Source organism: Peromyscus maniculatus, chromosome 3 (assembly GCF_049852395.1).
Source record: "Peromyscus maniculatus bairdii isolate BWxNUB_F1_BW_parent chromosome 3, HU_Pman_BW_mat_3.1, whole genome shotgun sequence".
Classification (NCBI taxonomy): domain Eukaryota; kingdom Metazoa; phylum Chordata; class Mammalia; order Rodentia; family Cricetidae; genus Peromyscus; species Peromyscus maniculatus.
This window is the reverse complement of record NC_134854.1, coordinates 78468292-78483127: the sequence shown is the minus strand read 5'-3', so window position 1 is coordinate 78483127 and position 14836 is coordinate 78468292. Positions and strand designations below refer to the sequence as shown.

General features: G+C 53.8%; 1 protein-coding gene across 4 annotated transcripts in view; it reads right to left on the bottom strand.

Annotated features, from left to right (window-relative positions):
• Adcyap1r1 (ADCYAP receptor type I) overlaps positions 1 to 14836 on the bottom strand; it is a 108659-nt gene that overhangs the window by 42363 nt on the left and 51460 nt on the right. Inside the window, exons 1-3 of one of the 4 annotated variants that reach the window (XM_006986906.4) lie at positions 11625 to 12175; positions 3588 to 3712; positions 2207 to 2312 (exon numbers count right to left, since the gene is read on the bottom strand). In XM_006986906.4, coding sequence (XP_006986968.2) covers positions 2207 to 2312; positions 3588 to 3653 — 172 coding nt within the window. In that variant the 5' untranslated portion in view covers positions 3654 to 3712; positions 11625 to 12175. Of the gene's footprint in view, positions 1 to 2206; positions 2313 to 3587; positions 3713 to 11624; positions 12176 to 14836 lie in introns of those variants that run through there. The other 3 variants (XM_006986907.4, XM_006986905.4, XM_016005448.3) reach the window with 3 other exon arrangements.

Here is a 14836-nt window from a genome sequence, read left to right as displayed (position 1 = left end):
GAAAGGCGCCTTCTGATTGATTCAGTGAAGAGCTGAATGACAAATAAAGCTGAATGGCCAATAGCTAGGCAGGAGAGACTAGGCAGGACTTCCAGGGGTAGAGAGGAACTGGAGATGAATCTATGTGCTTGAGAGATGCCAGTGAGAAACTGAGGGAGCCGGACATACAGAATGGAGGAGAGGTAAAGAACCACATGATAGAACATAGATTAATAGAAACAGTTGTAAGTTGTAGTTTAAGCTATAAGAGCTAGTTGGGAACAAGCCTAAGCTAAAGACCAAGTGTTTATAATTAATAATAAGTCTCCGTGTCATTATTTGGAAACTGGCAGTCCAATAAAGTCTGACTACACTCCCCTCTCTTTCAGAAAGGCTTTCCAGACAGTTCCAAATGGTGTCTACCTTGCCAGAAGAAGTCTGACCTAGGCAAAGGTGAAGCCTGTAGCTTTCTATACCATGAGGGAGACTCAGATACAGTGACTCTGAAGTTTTCAAGCCACCTTGCTTCCTACAGATGATAGCTGCTACATATAATCCCTCCTCCATTAGACCCAAGAAAATTGAGGTGTTACATATCTTCAAAGGTGATACGGAAGTCATGCCGGGCCTCAGAGTATGCTGTCCTGAGGCAGTCTGTTCCAGTGACTGAGAATATAGACCGCCCAAATTCAGGCCCCACTTGCAGTGAACTGTGTCCTTGAGCAAGGTGCGGGGTTCCCTCGCATCTGTTTCTTCATCTGTGAAGCAGGAGTGACTGCAAACAGCCTGCAGTGTTCTCCCATTGGTCCTGTCTCACCCGCAGTCCATTGCCCACCCCTCCCTTGGACCAGTTTTCATAGCTCTAGCTTCTCATCAGAACCTCCTGGGAGCTATTGAATGTCTTGTAACTATGTCAAGCCAAGATTCTGGTTTAATCTGTGCTGTGGCTTGCGGATGTCCTCCTAAAAGGTCCCCTGGTGGGTGGGTATTCCAAGCTACTCTCTCCTCCCTGCTCCTCCTGGCCCTCACCTCTTCTTCTCCAAAGCCACCAGGGAAGCCCCTCCCACCACCACCGGCCGCTCCTTCTATCCGTGCTTTACCCACACCTGTCCTCTTTTGCTTCAGCCTGCAGACAAGAACACCCTATGGGCAATAGAGCAGCCATTTGGGACCAATGACTCCCCGTCAGGACACAGGCTGCATGGGGTCTACCCACATGGTACCCAGGCACTGGGTGTCTTCTCTTCAGGACCCACTTTCTCACCCACATGCAGTAGCCACTTAGATCAGAGTTTGGGTTTCCTCTCACGGTATACTCATCTGTCCCCTTTCCTCAGTGCCCTTAGTTGGTATGGACTAGAGTCCACTTCTGTTCTGGCAGTGAAGCAGCCATGCCATGCTGGGAGCATCCCCGCCCCCGTCAGTCTTTGTGAAGAAGCTGCTGGTGTAAAGCTGGCCTAGCGGAAATTCTGTTTAACTGGGCTGAAGATTAATAAAGTCTTCAAGCAGACTGTTCTCAGAAGAGCTGAGTGAGTCCAGAGGGAAAGGTACACTCCTCAGGATGTAGTGGATCCCCACCCCAGCCTGCTCTGCATCGTGACAGGAGCAGGAGAAAAGCATGACCTCTCTAAGATGCCCACCCAACCTCCCCTACCCCTGCAGCGGGGAGTTGGAAGAAGACCCCTGGGTCTTAGGAGCTGTGCCTCTCCCTCAGGACATGAATTGTTAGGAGGCACCTTTTGGAAACCTTGGGATCATTTGAAGAAACAAAGCTACAGATGTATGCGGCCACATCCAGCATATGATACAGGAGTGCCACATTAACCAAAGCCCTGGGGTTGGCTTCTGCTTTCAACCCTGGTTTCTGCCTGACCCAGCAGATAGGAAATGACCCCACCCCCTTGCCTCCATCTGGCCAGATACCCTATAACCCGACCACCGGAACAGCTTCATTTCCGCTGCCACTGGTCCCAGGTGGCCTATGAACAAGCTTGTTGATAGCTGCTATCCAGACCAGGCCCAAGAGAAGTCACTTTAAGCTACCCAGAATAGCCCAGCCCAGACTGGCACAAGGAGAGCCACCCAGCGTCACTGAGCAGGGCAGATGTCAAACGCCATGACCTCAGAGGGCGTTCTAAAGGCTCCAGAGTTCCAAACCCTCCCACCACGTCTGCACAGCTAGCCTGCATGTGCTGAGGACACCAGGCCTGTGTGCCACTTCACTCACCTGGGGAAGACTCGTTTAGGCCCATCAGGTCATTGGCCCTCTGGATCTTCTCCAGGCACATGGCTTGCTCCTTCTTGAAGATGCAATCAGAGTGCATAGCAATAGCCTGTGGGACATGAGGAACAGACAATGAGAGAGCGAGGGCCTCCATTGACAGCCCTTCCGCTTTGACTTAGAAGCAAAGTGTTAAGCAGGAGGGTGACAGACCTCAGACCAACAGGGGCACCAACATCTACTTTGTTACAGATGCCATGAGGGCTCCCGACAGACCCCAACTCAGTGTGTGGGTCCCATGGGTTCCTGAGCCTCAGTCTCCACAGTATGGTGACATTAAGAGTTGCATGGGCTGCCTTCCAGCAGCTGAGCATCTGTGTGTGCATGCATGCTAGAAGCTCATAAACACTACAAAGGAGGGGCTATTTTTTGTTTTCCTCATTCTCTGTTGCAGAGAATGTGTGACCAAGCAGAGGTGTTACTTAACTTATTCACAGGATCTGAATCTGATCTCCTGACTCTTGCTGCACTTTAGGGGCGGGTGAGGCCTGGTAAACTGAGAGCTACAGGAGCAAGCACCCTGCCCCAGCAGACAAAGGGTAACGGTAGGATCCAGGGGCCTCACCACTCTCTTTCAGAAGAGGAAAGACAGGCTCAGCGATGGTATGGTACAAAGCCCGTCTTGGGTCCCACGGCAGGATCCAGGAACTTCACAGCCAAGTGTAGATGATCATGACAGATGGCCAAGTTCATTTCCATCACATCCCAGGTCAGGAATGATGCCCTTGGCAAAGATCGGAGCTGCCAAGGGCCATGTCCCAAGACAGATCCAACCCCAGCTTCTCACAGAGAGAGGGATGTGCCTATCCCATCACATAGGGAGATAGAGATCAGGAGGCTGGATACCTGGGGCTCTAAGGACAGCCCCATCCTGGCCCAAATGGAACCCTCCTCCCCTCCCGATCTTCACCCTCGCTCAGGAGAGGTCTGAGCAGAGGACAGGCCCCTGAGTCTAATGTCAGAGGGCCTCATGGGATGGGGACCAGAAGACCATTCTGTGGCCCTAACCGGGGACCCTGCACACTGTAGAGCTATCCAGATACTATGCAACTCTAAATGCCACAGCATGTGTCACCATCTTAATAGACTTGTAAACTCTGTAACATCTTTCAGTCCAATCAGCACCAGTCTTGAGAAAAACCATTTATCTAATTCACACCACAGAAACATGAGTGGTACAGTGTGGGGGGGGGGGGCGGCAGTGAGTGTTGGCAGACATTGACAAAAATGCCAGCCTAGGGGACAGCTTGGCTGAGAGTACACAGACACAACTGGGTCTCCAGGTGGAGGCTCCGCACACGCGTGGAGGGAGACTCTGGGCCCTTACCACAGGCAGCAGGAGGAGAACCGTCAGGGAGCAGCCGAGCAGGACTCTGGCCATGGTGCTTCCCATCCTCTATCTCTGGCTGCGGCTCCCAGCAGTGGAGAATCAGCGGCGCCGCTGTCCACAGGCTGAAGGGAAGGAAAGAGCACCCCAGGTCAACTGCAGTGGGTTCCCAGTCTAGGCTTCCAGCCCTGGTTAACCCTTGGGGCCTGAACTCCTTCTTTTTAACTCTTCTGTCCCACCAACACGGGTTGAGCATCATCTGCACTGGACCCACAGGAGGGCACCGCATGTGGGTAGGTACATGCCAGCTCAGCTACCAGGCTCCTGGAACACTCCAGGGCAGCTTATTCCCCTGCAGTAGACCAACTGTCTCCATGTCTCGACGTTCTCTGCTTCCACACAGGAACAGCATTTTGGCTGGCATATGCATGCCCACCTAGCAGTGACATTTACCAGGCTCCCTTGTTCTCAGGCACAAGCGTGAGTCTCTTGTGCAGGGCACATCTGCGTCTACTTCTTTCACTTTCCCTTCTAAATGCAGGGTCCGCCTTTTCAGGGCGGGGGACAGAATAATTTCCCAGCAATTGGAGAATAACAGTGGAATAGAAGCCAGGATCACTGTGCGGTCTGTGGCAGCAAGACACCTCTCCAGCCTGGGTAGCCGAGCGAACTCCAAGCTGCTCTGGTATGGAGAAATGAACTTCTATACCATCTGCTCACTCTTGAAGGGCTTCTTCGCTCCTGCCGCACAGTTGGGATAGATGCATTCCCCTTTCGCCCTGTCCCATCCCACTTTGTCCTCAGTGACTACTAAAGGGTATGCTCACATCTTAGTGCTGCTGGACCTCAAGGACAGGTGTGGGAGGGACCAGGACCCCAGACGGGACCAGAAACGCTACAGATAACTGAGGACACTGGGGGAACCGAGCTCACAGTCACAGTCACAGCCGTTGACTATGGATACAAATGCCTCGCCATTCGGGAGCTCTGCACTTGGGGAAGGTTTGCCCTTGGACAGAGAGCAACGTATGTGAGTCTACTCACTGCAGCAGCGTCACACCGGCCCTGCTAAGCAGAGTGCTGTCATCCCTCCAGAGTGATGGTGGTTATTACTACATGGCTGTGGGAAGGATTATGAAGGAGCCCTATCGGAGCACAGCTAATACAAAAGTGCTTCACTCTGGAGGCCGCGAGGAGCTGAAACAAGCCTGCCCCCTCTACCCACGTGTCCTATGCACCCAGCTTTTGTCACCCATGCCTCTGTGCCCCTGCTGCTTGGTCTTAACGCCCTCCTTCAACCCTTTTGGCTCAACCAGGTCATAGACAAATACCCAAAATGAGGAATAAAGACCAGCGACAGGAAAGAAGATGAAGAGAAAAGAACGCCCCTCCCCAGTCTACAGCTCAGTCAGAGATGCTGAGGAGGCCTCAGACAGCTGACAAGTACTGGGGGAGGGGGAAAGTATGGCTGGGTGAGCTGGGAGAAGGCTGGGAAGAGACCGAGGTAGGCACACAGGCTTGAGTTCCAACACCTCCTCGTGGCTACAGGCAGCCTTGGTTATAGCACTGATGGTTCCCCCAAAGGGGGCAATCACCTCTACCAGTCTGAGATTCCCAGACTCTGCCTGCAAAAATGACTTCAGGCTTGGCTAGGAGAGAGGAATATCTAGTTCTGGGGACCTCATCAGGAGGGAGAAGCCATCTTTCCCAGCTAGTTCAGGACAGAAAAACCAGTAAGAGCGGGATGTCCTCTGAAGTCGGGGCTGACTCTCTTTCACCTTGAGTAATCTCAAGATGAAGACTCCAAAACAGAGCTGTGGTCCCCAGGGAAACCCTTTAGGACCAGACTGTCCCCAGACATATCTACCTCCTCTCCGTCCCAGACCCTCTCAGTCAGGATGGGCCTCCCATTGGGTTGTGTTGTTGGGCTTATCGTGGTTCTGCATTAACCCTTGTGAGAACCTTGGGATGCACACAGGAACAAAGAGAGCTACAGCTCTAAGGTTCTCTCTGGTGGAGGGGTCACGATGGGGTGGGGTGGGGGGCTGGTAGTCTATCCTCTCCCTCTCCTTCTCTCTCCCCTCCCCTCTCTGAAACAAATGAGCATAGACACATGTCACGTCCACAGACACCAAACCACCAATATCCGCAGAACTTCCACTTGCAGGCGTCAATATGATCATCTGTTATACCTCCCCTCATGTGTCCCTTTATGGAGACCCAGAACCACATACAGAAGACGCTACAGTGAGGATACTACTAGCTCACAGACACGTCATCTTCCTGCAGATATGTACAGGGATCCCTGGTTCTGTGTCCAGTCTCCCAGACAAATCACAATCCAGGGAGATACACATAGTGTTGACACAGGAGCCATGGAGAGCACATAGGTGAGTATCTCAGGTGGGGCGGCCACCAGGCAAGAGCTACGGTCCTGGGTAACCATTGCTGCTCCACCTCATTCCTACCACAGAGGGCTCACAGGCCCTGGCTTCTCCTCCTGACTCTGGAGATCTCACGTAACCTCTGCTCTTCCGGGTGTTTCTGTCCTGCCCCCACTCTTTCCTGGTAGCACCTAGCCTATGCTTTCCACAGTGCTCTGTGGGGCCCAGACACAGTCCTCCACAGGCAGCCTCCCCAGATGTGTCCCCTGGATCTGCCACACCAGCCTACTGCTCCTCTCTACCCAGGCTGCCTCTGCCTCAAAACTCCTTGGAGAAGCAAGTGTCCCTGTCACGGAATGAGACAGGCCACCATAGATCTGTCAGACACCCCACCCCGAGGAGGGGCATCAGGCTGTTTGACTTGGGCACCCTGCATGCCCATTCATCCCACCCAGTGCTCTCTGGGGTTCAAACCCCATGCTGGGCAGGTGGCTCTGAGAACAGGCAAGCTCTGCCTCCGAGCTCTGAGTGGAAGAGAAGTGAGAAGTTTTCCCTGGAGGTTTTTGTCTTGACCTCAGGCAAAGTACTTACGTTTCCTGCTTAGCCTCTACACATGTCTGCAAAGTGGGCAGGACAGCCATGCCTGTCCCAACAGCAGCCCTTCAAGGATGTGCCACAGCCTGGCATCTGTGAGGTGTCTCCCTCTCTGTATTCATGATTCTTGTGCCACAGTGCTGTCCCCTCCATGCTCAGTCCCATACACTGGGAACAGCAGGATGGCTGCGCTTTATCTCCAAATGGCTGGTACTTACTAAGCACTCAGTGTGTGCTAGGCGCTCTTCGAAACTGAATACCCATCGACTTCTGTAACCCGACTGACACTTACGAGGTAGCTCCTGGCACCATCCTCGTTCTACAGGGGAGATGACAGGGGCGCAGAGAGTCTAGACAACTTCTCCAAGGTCACACAGGAAGTACCCCACAGAGCTAGAAAGTGGCACCAAAACATGTGCGTCCCTTGACTGCTCTATCACTTGTAAAGGAGCCTGCGGCACCCCTGATGAGTTCTCACAGGCTCAGAGGTGTGCAGATCCTCTACTACTGGGCACCATTTGCCTGTGCAGAGGCAGGCCTACCTGTACCTGTCCCCATCGTCAGGAAGAACAGCTGTGAACAGAGCATTTCAGTCCTGCCTGAGATCCACTTGATCTCATCATGGGGAAGCTGAGGCCGGAGTGGGAAGGTGTTTCCCAAGGTTACACAGTGTGGACCCTAGAGATATGCCTGACAGGAGGGAGATGTGAACTCAACTTCAGGGGGTCCAGGAGACCTCGGAACAGGCCCAGCCCTCTAGCCAGAGAAGGCCTGCCCTCCCTAGGCTGCAGCAGTTCTGAAGTGAGTTGAACAGGAACTGACAGCAGCAGCAGCTGCTGCTACATCACCAGTCAGCACACTGGAGAATTGGTGACTCACAGACCTCGAGACTTTCCTCGTCAGAAGAAGGGGGGATTTGCAGACCCTTCAGCCGCCCTCACTGCACCAAACCCAGCAGAGGCCATCTGCCGTGCTCAGAGGGGGCGTGGTTTCTGCTGCAGGCCACTGACAACTCCTCCCACAGCTGGTCCGGGTCCTCAGTCAGAGTCTGGTATCCCTCTGCATCTTTTCCTACTCCGAATTCCTTTGCCCTGTGAAGCCCCTACAGGGATGGACGTGAGGATAGCACTGTCCCATCCCTGTCCCCTCACACAGGCCTGGGCCCCATATATGTCCCTGCACCAGAGACACTTCCCGGGCAAGACCTCAGGGGACGGGGAGGAGGTAGGGGAGGCTGGAGCCAGTCTAGCAGCTAGGGACACTGGAGGACAGGATCAGAAAATGGGGTATCACTGAGTGGGAAGGGATTGCTACACCCCCACAAGGGAAAGAGATTTTTTTTTTTCCTGGCCACTGAGCAGAGCAACCATAGGGCCGGCCCTTCAGGGTGAGGACCAAATTGATGGAAAGTGGGCCGGATCCTGAGGTGTGGGGCAATATGACGGCAAAGCATCCCTGGAAGGTGTGGCAGGAAAGAAAGGTCCTTGGAGGACAGCAGGGCAAGAGAGAAGCAGAAAGGAGGGTGAGCTTGCTCGCCGAGCCATAGGTCCCCAGTGAAGAGATTCCAAGGTGCACAGCGGCTGCCAGTGATCTCGGCCAGCGTGCCACTTGCCCATCTGCCAGGGAGAATAAAGAGCCACGTGCTACTCAGGATCTGGGGAGGGCTGGGAGGAGAGAGGCCATTCCAACCTTGGAATACCACCTCCCGACAGCCCACCGGTGTGCTCACTCGTTCTATGTTCCGGTCCCCAGCCGTGAACTAAGAGCCCCTCCCTCCTGCTCAGGCTTGTTGAGGTCTTGCCAAGTTTTACCGTGAGATCCAAGGTGAGGTTTTGAGTTGGCTTCTCCCTCGTGAGAGGAACAGGAGAAGAGGGGCTTAGGCACGACTTGGCTTGCTCAGACATCAGAAGGATTTAATGGGTGCCATCTCCAGGTACACTGCAGGAGTAGGGGTGTCCCCAGAGCACAGTGGAGGCATCCCCTGGGACTGACACACAGATGCCTCTTGGAGACCAAGAGGAGCATCTAGTGCTCAGGCGTCTTGGACTCCAAGATCAGACATCCTCTTTCTTCAGCCTCTTGGACCCTCTCTTGCCTCTAACCAACCAGCCCAGGAGCTAATAGGGACCCTTCCACCAGTTAGATTCACTTAGTTCCCTGGTTTTGGACAGTCAGAGAGTCAAGTATGGTTTCTACATGGTGTGGGAAATTAAAAGAATTCAATTTCACAAAATGCAAATTGCATGAAATTAAAATATGAGGTGTCCAAAAAGTTTACCAAAACACAGTCAGGTTTAGTTTCTGTTCATCTGTCCCCTGTGGCTGCTTCCAAGGTAACACAGCAGGACAAAGTCACTGAGATCAAGTATGATGGCCACGGAGTCTAAAATATCTGCTAGATTTACAAAAAAGAAAAAAGAAAAAGAAAAAGCTACATCCCATGTTCTAGGCTCCTGCAACACAATGTATAAACACCACACACACACACACACACACACACACACACACACACACACACACACACACCTAGGCCTTCATTAAGGGTGGCTTTTGTGACCAAGTGTTCCCAGATCCTGTGTGAGGATGTCTTTCTGTTGCTGCTTATTTCTATTTCATCTCAGATCCCAGGCAAGTGTCATGGGAAGCCTACATGCCTTCCCAGCTGTGTGTCACTCCTCTGTGTGTCAGTGTGGGGGTGGTTATCATTGTGTGCTTCTGACGACATCCAGAGCTCAGTACAAACACATCACATCTAAGGGTTTTCCTGCCTCCATGTTGCCAGGCAGCTGGACCATGAGGCCCAATCCGTTCAGGCGTAGAAGCCCAGTTCCTGCTATTCAGAAGTGGCAGGCAGCCTCTAGGCCTTCCGGGGTAAAAAAGGCCCCCATATCCCCTATCTGGAGCATCACAGCTCTGCTCACACACATCCTCTGCTCCTTTCAGTCCCCTCAGGGTCAGCTCCAGGATGGGTGGCTCACAGATGAGCATTGTGTCCCTGGTCCTAAGTGAAGTTCTCACACTGCATTGAGCACCCCAGGCCCTGCCATTTGGCCGGTAGCACAGGGTCCTCCGCTTCCTCAGTGCCATTCCTGGGCAATGAAATGCATCCCTGCCAGGCCACCTTCTCCGTGAGAAAGCCACCTCGTGGCCCTATCTCCTGTCCTTTCTGGAATCTCACCTCTATTCTGATCTATAAACATGCACTGAGTCCATTCCACCATTCAATACAAACGGAAGGAAGGAGTGTCCAAAAGTAGAAGCACGACCGAGAGGTGACCGTGTGAAAACAAAACAAAACCAACAGCAAGGGTTCCAAAGTGCTTCTCCAATCAGCCCCCTGCTAGCCTGAAGCATGCACAAAATGGGAATGGAGGGCAGGAAAAGGTCCTCCAACAGGCATGTCCCTCACTACACAGAGACAGACAGACCCTCGGGGACCTGAGGACAGATGCCCCACCACCCATGAGCCACCACTGATGGCAGGAAGCAGGAGGAGCTGTATCTGCATCTGACTCCTGGTCACACCACACACACACACTTGTTGATGGATTGGTCAGGAGATGGGGCTCAAGGCCAGCTCCAGCATGTCCTGTCTTGAATTTGTGTGTTCAGATTTTGGCTTATGTCCAGACTGGGGCCTTTGCCTGTTCTCTCCAAGGTCAGTGAGGAGCAGGAGTCCTAGGCCGGCACTTGGGAATGGGGGCTCCTCCAGCCTCACCTGCTCACCACACCAATTGCATCCCACGGCCTCCTGAACAAACCTAGAGCTATTTGCTATTCCTGGGCTCCCAAAAGGCTCAATCACGGTACCCCATCCTCTCCCCATGCTCACAGCCACCTTCCAGCCTCCAGCTTGACCTTCAGAATGGCCTGCCTCAGTTCAACTGCATCCCCAGGGCAAATTGCCCTCCACATGCTCTATATGGGCTCTGAACTCCCACATACCCCCCACAGGAATGCACCTGAGCTGCACAGAAAAATCCCAAGAGAGGCCCCGTTTCTCTTTTTGTTTGGAGAGTGAAGGGTTATGGGACACATAGCCTGAAGTAAAGAAAAGTAGCCACATACACCAGCCCTGAAATGGGCTGAAGAATTACCAAGACCTACTCTCAGGCCAAGATGGTCCAGAAGGCTCTGAGCTCCATGTGGAATTGATGCTCCACTCCCTAGCAGCAAGTGAAATGCCATCACTGTCCCCTTCCTGTGTGCTTGCTCCTGAAGATCTAGTTCCATGCACTGGTGCCTGGTCCCTCAGACCCCCAAACCTGCCATGCTGTTGCTGGTGATATGGTCCTGTTCCCAGCAGCTACCTACTGCGGGCCCTTAAAACCATCAGCGGGGGTCTCAGGTGGGCCCACTTCAGCAACCCCACTCCCAGCAACAATTTTCTCCCACAGACCCTGCAGGGCGTTTCCTTGTTAGACCACCAAAGCCCAAGCGTCTCTCATTCAACCTTTCTGTGCCGCGGGAAAAATCGTTGGACTATCCTTTTTTTTAAACAATCCAAAGGTTATCATCTCCACTGGGGGACAAACTAAACTGGTTCCTTCCCTACCTTCATCCCCAGCACATAGCTTGCCTACTCCTCAAATACCCCGCAGACTGTGGAACCGAGTCCCCCCATGGACCCTCCAGCATCTCCCGTCCGAATCCGCGTAGGCGCGTTGGTCCGCCCTGGAGACAGGGAGATAGACCTCTTGGGGTCCCTCTGGCCGCAGTGTCATCCCTGCCCCTGAATGTCCTTTTCTGGCACCAGAAAAGGCTGAGAAAGCTAGGCCGATCCCCACTGAGTGGTCTACAGGGATGATAGCCCCAGTCCACGGTCCCAGACACTTAGATGGGGCAGAGAGAAGCGTAAGCAGCCCACAGCCGCGAGAGAGGTTGGGCTCCAGCGCTGTGCCCCGCGCTGGCCCTCGCCGGCTCTGGATCGGCGGAGCATGCGGCTCCAGGAGACCTCTGAGCTGGAGGAGGGGTCCAAGGGCCCCGCCGGAGAGGAGAAGCGTCTGGAGCTGGGCGTGTGCAGCGGAGCGGAGGGGGACAGGTCGGAGATGACCCTTACCTGCTGGCCGCAGAGCCGAGCTGGCTGCAGGGCGCCGGGACGGAAGATGCAGGAGGGCGCGTAGCCCGCGAATCCGTGCCCGGAGCTGCACTGGCTGGAGCGTGCGAGCCGCGGAGCGCGCGCCGAGCCTGGTCTCTGAGTGCGTGTGGCCGCGGGCAGCTGGGTCTGTGTGTCCCTGCGCCTCGGCGTGTACGCGTATGTGCACACGGGGACCACGCTAGTCCAGAGTGGCCTGCCAGTCACCTCCGGGGATGGGAGCCAGGAGCCCCTCGTCTGCTTTCGTCCGCTCTGCACCGCGCGGCCCGCTCTGTCCTGCGGGAGAGGCGCCGCCTCTGCTGCGCAGCCAGGCCCGGGGCTGAGGGAGGCGACAGACCACCGCCTCCCCAGCGGACCTCGTAGGCTGGGGGTGGGGTACAGGCCAATGAGCGCCTGGGGGCGGGGTTAGGCCCGGGGCAGAGATGGGGAGCTGGATGAGGACCACCGCACTGACACAAGCCGGAGCTGCGGCAGAGACCCAGGGCGCGGAGGCGGAGGTAACAGCCCCCCTTTCCCAGTTCTGTCGCAGAGCTTCCGGGCTGAGTTGAGCCTTCCTCAGGACTCTCCACCTTTCTGTCCAACCGCAAAACATCCAAGAGGGAAAGCCTTCTCCCTCTCCTCACTGTGTCCCAAGCCTCCTCTGCCAACCTTGCCACCCCCACACGAGCAAGTCCCAGGCCCCCTTCGGGCCTTTCTCTGCCCACAGTCCGGGTCTGCAAGGGTTGGATTGCAAGTGCCTATCTGGATGTCCTCAAATGTGACACTCTGGAGAACACCCCTATAGCCACTATAGAAGTGATGGTGCTTATAGGAGGTCTCTTAAAATAAATGAGACTGCCCCGCCAGCTCTGCGAGTTTGGGCATGTGGCCTGACATTTCTGAGCCTCGACTTCTTCACCTGCGCTATGGAATCATAGTTCCTATTTCTGGTTGTCTTGAGAACAACACTGAGTAAGGACAGTCTGTGTGCCAGTAGTAGGCTTGCACTAGCTTCAATCTACGATGCTGAACAAATTACTATTGTTATTGGTGACGTGGTCTGCTCAACCTTATCCTGGTACACTTCGGGGGTTTAATGAGCAGAACTCGGCAGGCTAAGGCACATAGCCAACGGTCCTGCCACACCCAGTTGGATGTAACTGTCCCCAGTCAGAGCATCCCGTGAGTATTCTGAATCCCCATCACTCAGCCTTCAACCAGGTCTGCCATTGCCCATTCAGGTAAGTTCTAGGCCATCCTCCCTGTGAGTCCATTCACTGAGGTACAGAGTACCTTCTGAGGAATCCCCAAGGAGGAAGAGGGAAGGAGAAAAGACTTGAGCCTTTCTTTGGAAAAGTCAGTCTAGCTGAAGATGAAAGGTCTGGGACACAGAGAAGAACCATGGATGAGAGCCATACAGAGTCCAACACGTAAGACCCCATTTCATAAAAGAAAACAATAAGGCTCAGAATAAGGAGCAACCTAATGTCCCAGAAAGATATGTGAAGTGCCCTACATACAGACAGCACATCCATGATAGCTCCCCTTGTAGCCCAGTAAGCACTGGCCCCTCGCCTCACTGTCGGCTGGCACTAGCTTGTGTTCCTTTCCAGCCATGTTCCAGAGGAAGAGAAGTGAAGAATATCAGTCTTCTCTATCAAGAGTGCTTGGGTCCCCTCTAGAAAGAGCACAGCCAGGTGCTCATCAGGTGTCAGCAAAACCACCCTCTGGAATGCACTGCATCTCTTTCTAGTCTTTTTTCCCAAGCCAAGAGCCAGCTTCTGTACTCAGCCTCCAGTCCTGATGCAGGAACAATCAAATGAGATGTCACCTGTGGAAGTACTCTGTCAAACTGTGAGGCATACAGGGGAAGACATGGCTGTTGGGAGCCTCCAGATAGGAAGTGAAGCATGAAACGCAGGACATTGGCACTAGGGGATGCATGGAACGGGGAGCTGGGATCACCTACAGTAGAGCAGTTCACTCGGGAAATGGTGATAGTCAGAGTCCCCTATGGGAGTCCTGCCATTCTGAAGTTGTGCATCCAGTCCCTGGGTTATTGCGATCTTGGTTCTTCACATCGGTGTCCGGGAAACAGAACCCTGCTCTCTGTGCTTTGTTACCAGGTGTACATCCTAGTGTCTGAGAAGGCACTTATGGTGTGCATCTCCCTCTGTCCAGGCAGCCAGCTGTGTAAAAGGAAGTGAGGTGTTCATACACACACACACACACACACACACACACACACACACACACACACACACACACCTGTCCTCCCTTTGCCTCACAGCCTAATCATCTGAAGGTGTGTCCCCCACAGACCGATTGGCAGTCAGGCCTCTGGTTCTTCATGCACCCAGCCTAAATAGATCTGATAAGGGCAGAGTGTGGATGGAAACCATGACACACACAGCCAGGTATGTCTGAAGTCATCCAAAAGTGGTGCTTTTTCTTAGTTGATTCACTTCCCAGGGACAGACTCACTCACCAGACCAAACACCATACCCCAGCAGAAGAGGGTCTTCTGAGCTACCCCCTCCATCATAAGGACAGAATGAGCTTCTGTGCCCTATGCTACTCTGTGCCTGTCACAGGCATTTGCCTCTGGTACTCCTAACATGGTCCAGTGCATAATAACGACACCAATTCTGGTCACCCAAACTAAGCATCCTCAAGAACAGAGCCGGGATTTCTCATTATCTCTATGCTCATTCACCCAAGATGTCAACTTCAGGTCAAGTTCTAACCTTGACCTTCTATGCTTGGCACCCCACCACCCACACCCTAGCTGCCAGGCTCTGGAAAGCATTTGGAGGGGTGCTAAAGAACCACCACGTCAATGGTCTCCCAGAGCCCTCTTGAGATGCCTCCCCTCCCAGAGTAGGAGAATGAGGGGCCTCCACACCCATTGTTCCTTACCCTGAGGAGCTCATTGCCTCATCCCTCTCCACAAGCCAGCCAGCCAGCCAGCTGGGCAGGCAGCAGCTGAAAAATATGGGTTTTAATTCGATTTCCTGGGATGAGGGATTGAGGGAGATGGATGCCAGGCCACCCTACCCAGCATTCATATCTCCTGGGCAGCCGTTCCTTCCGTGACTCTAGCCCAGCCCTGGCGCCACTCAGGCATGAGCTGCACCTTCCAAAACACAGGTGTCTCGTGGTGGAGAGCTGGCATTTCTGGTGTGCTCTCCCTCTGT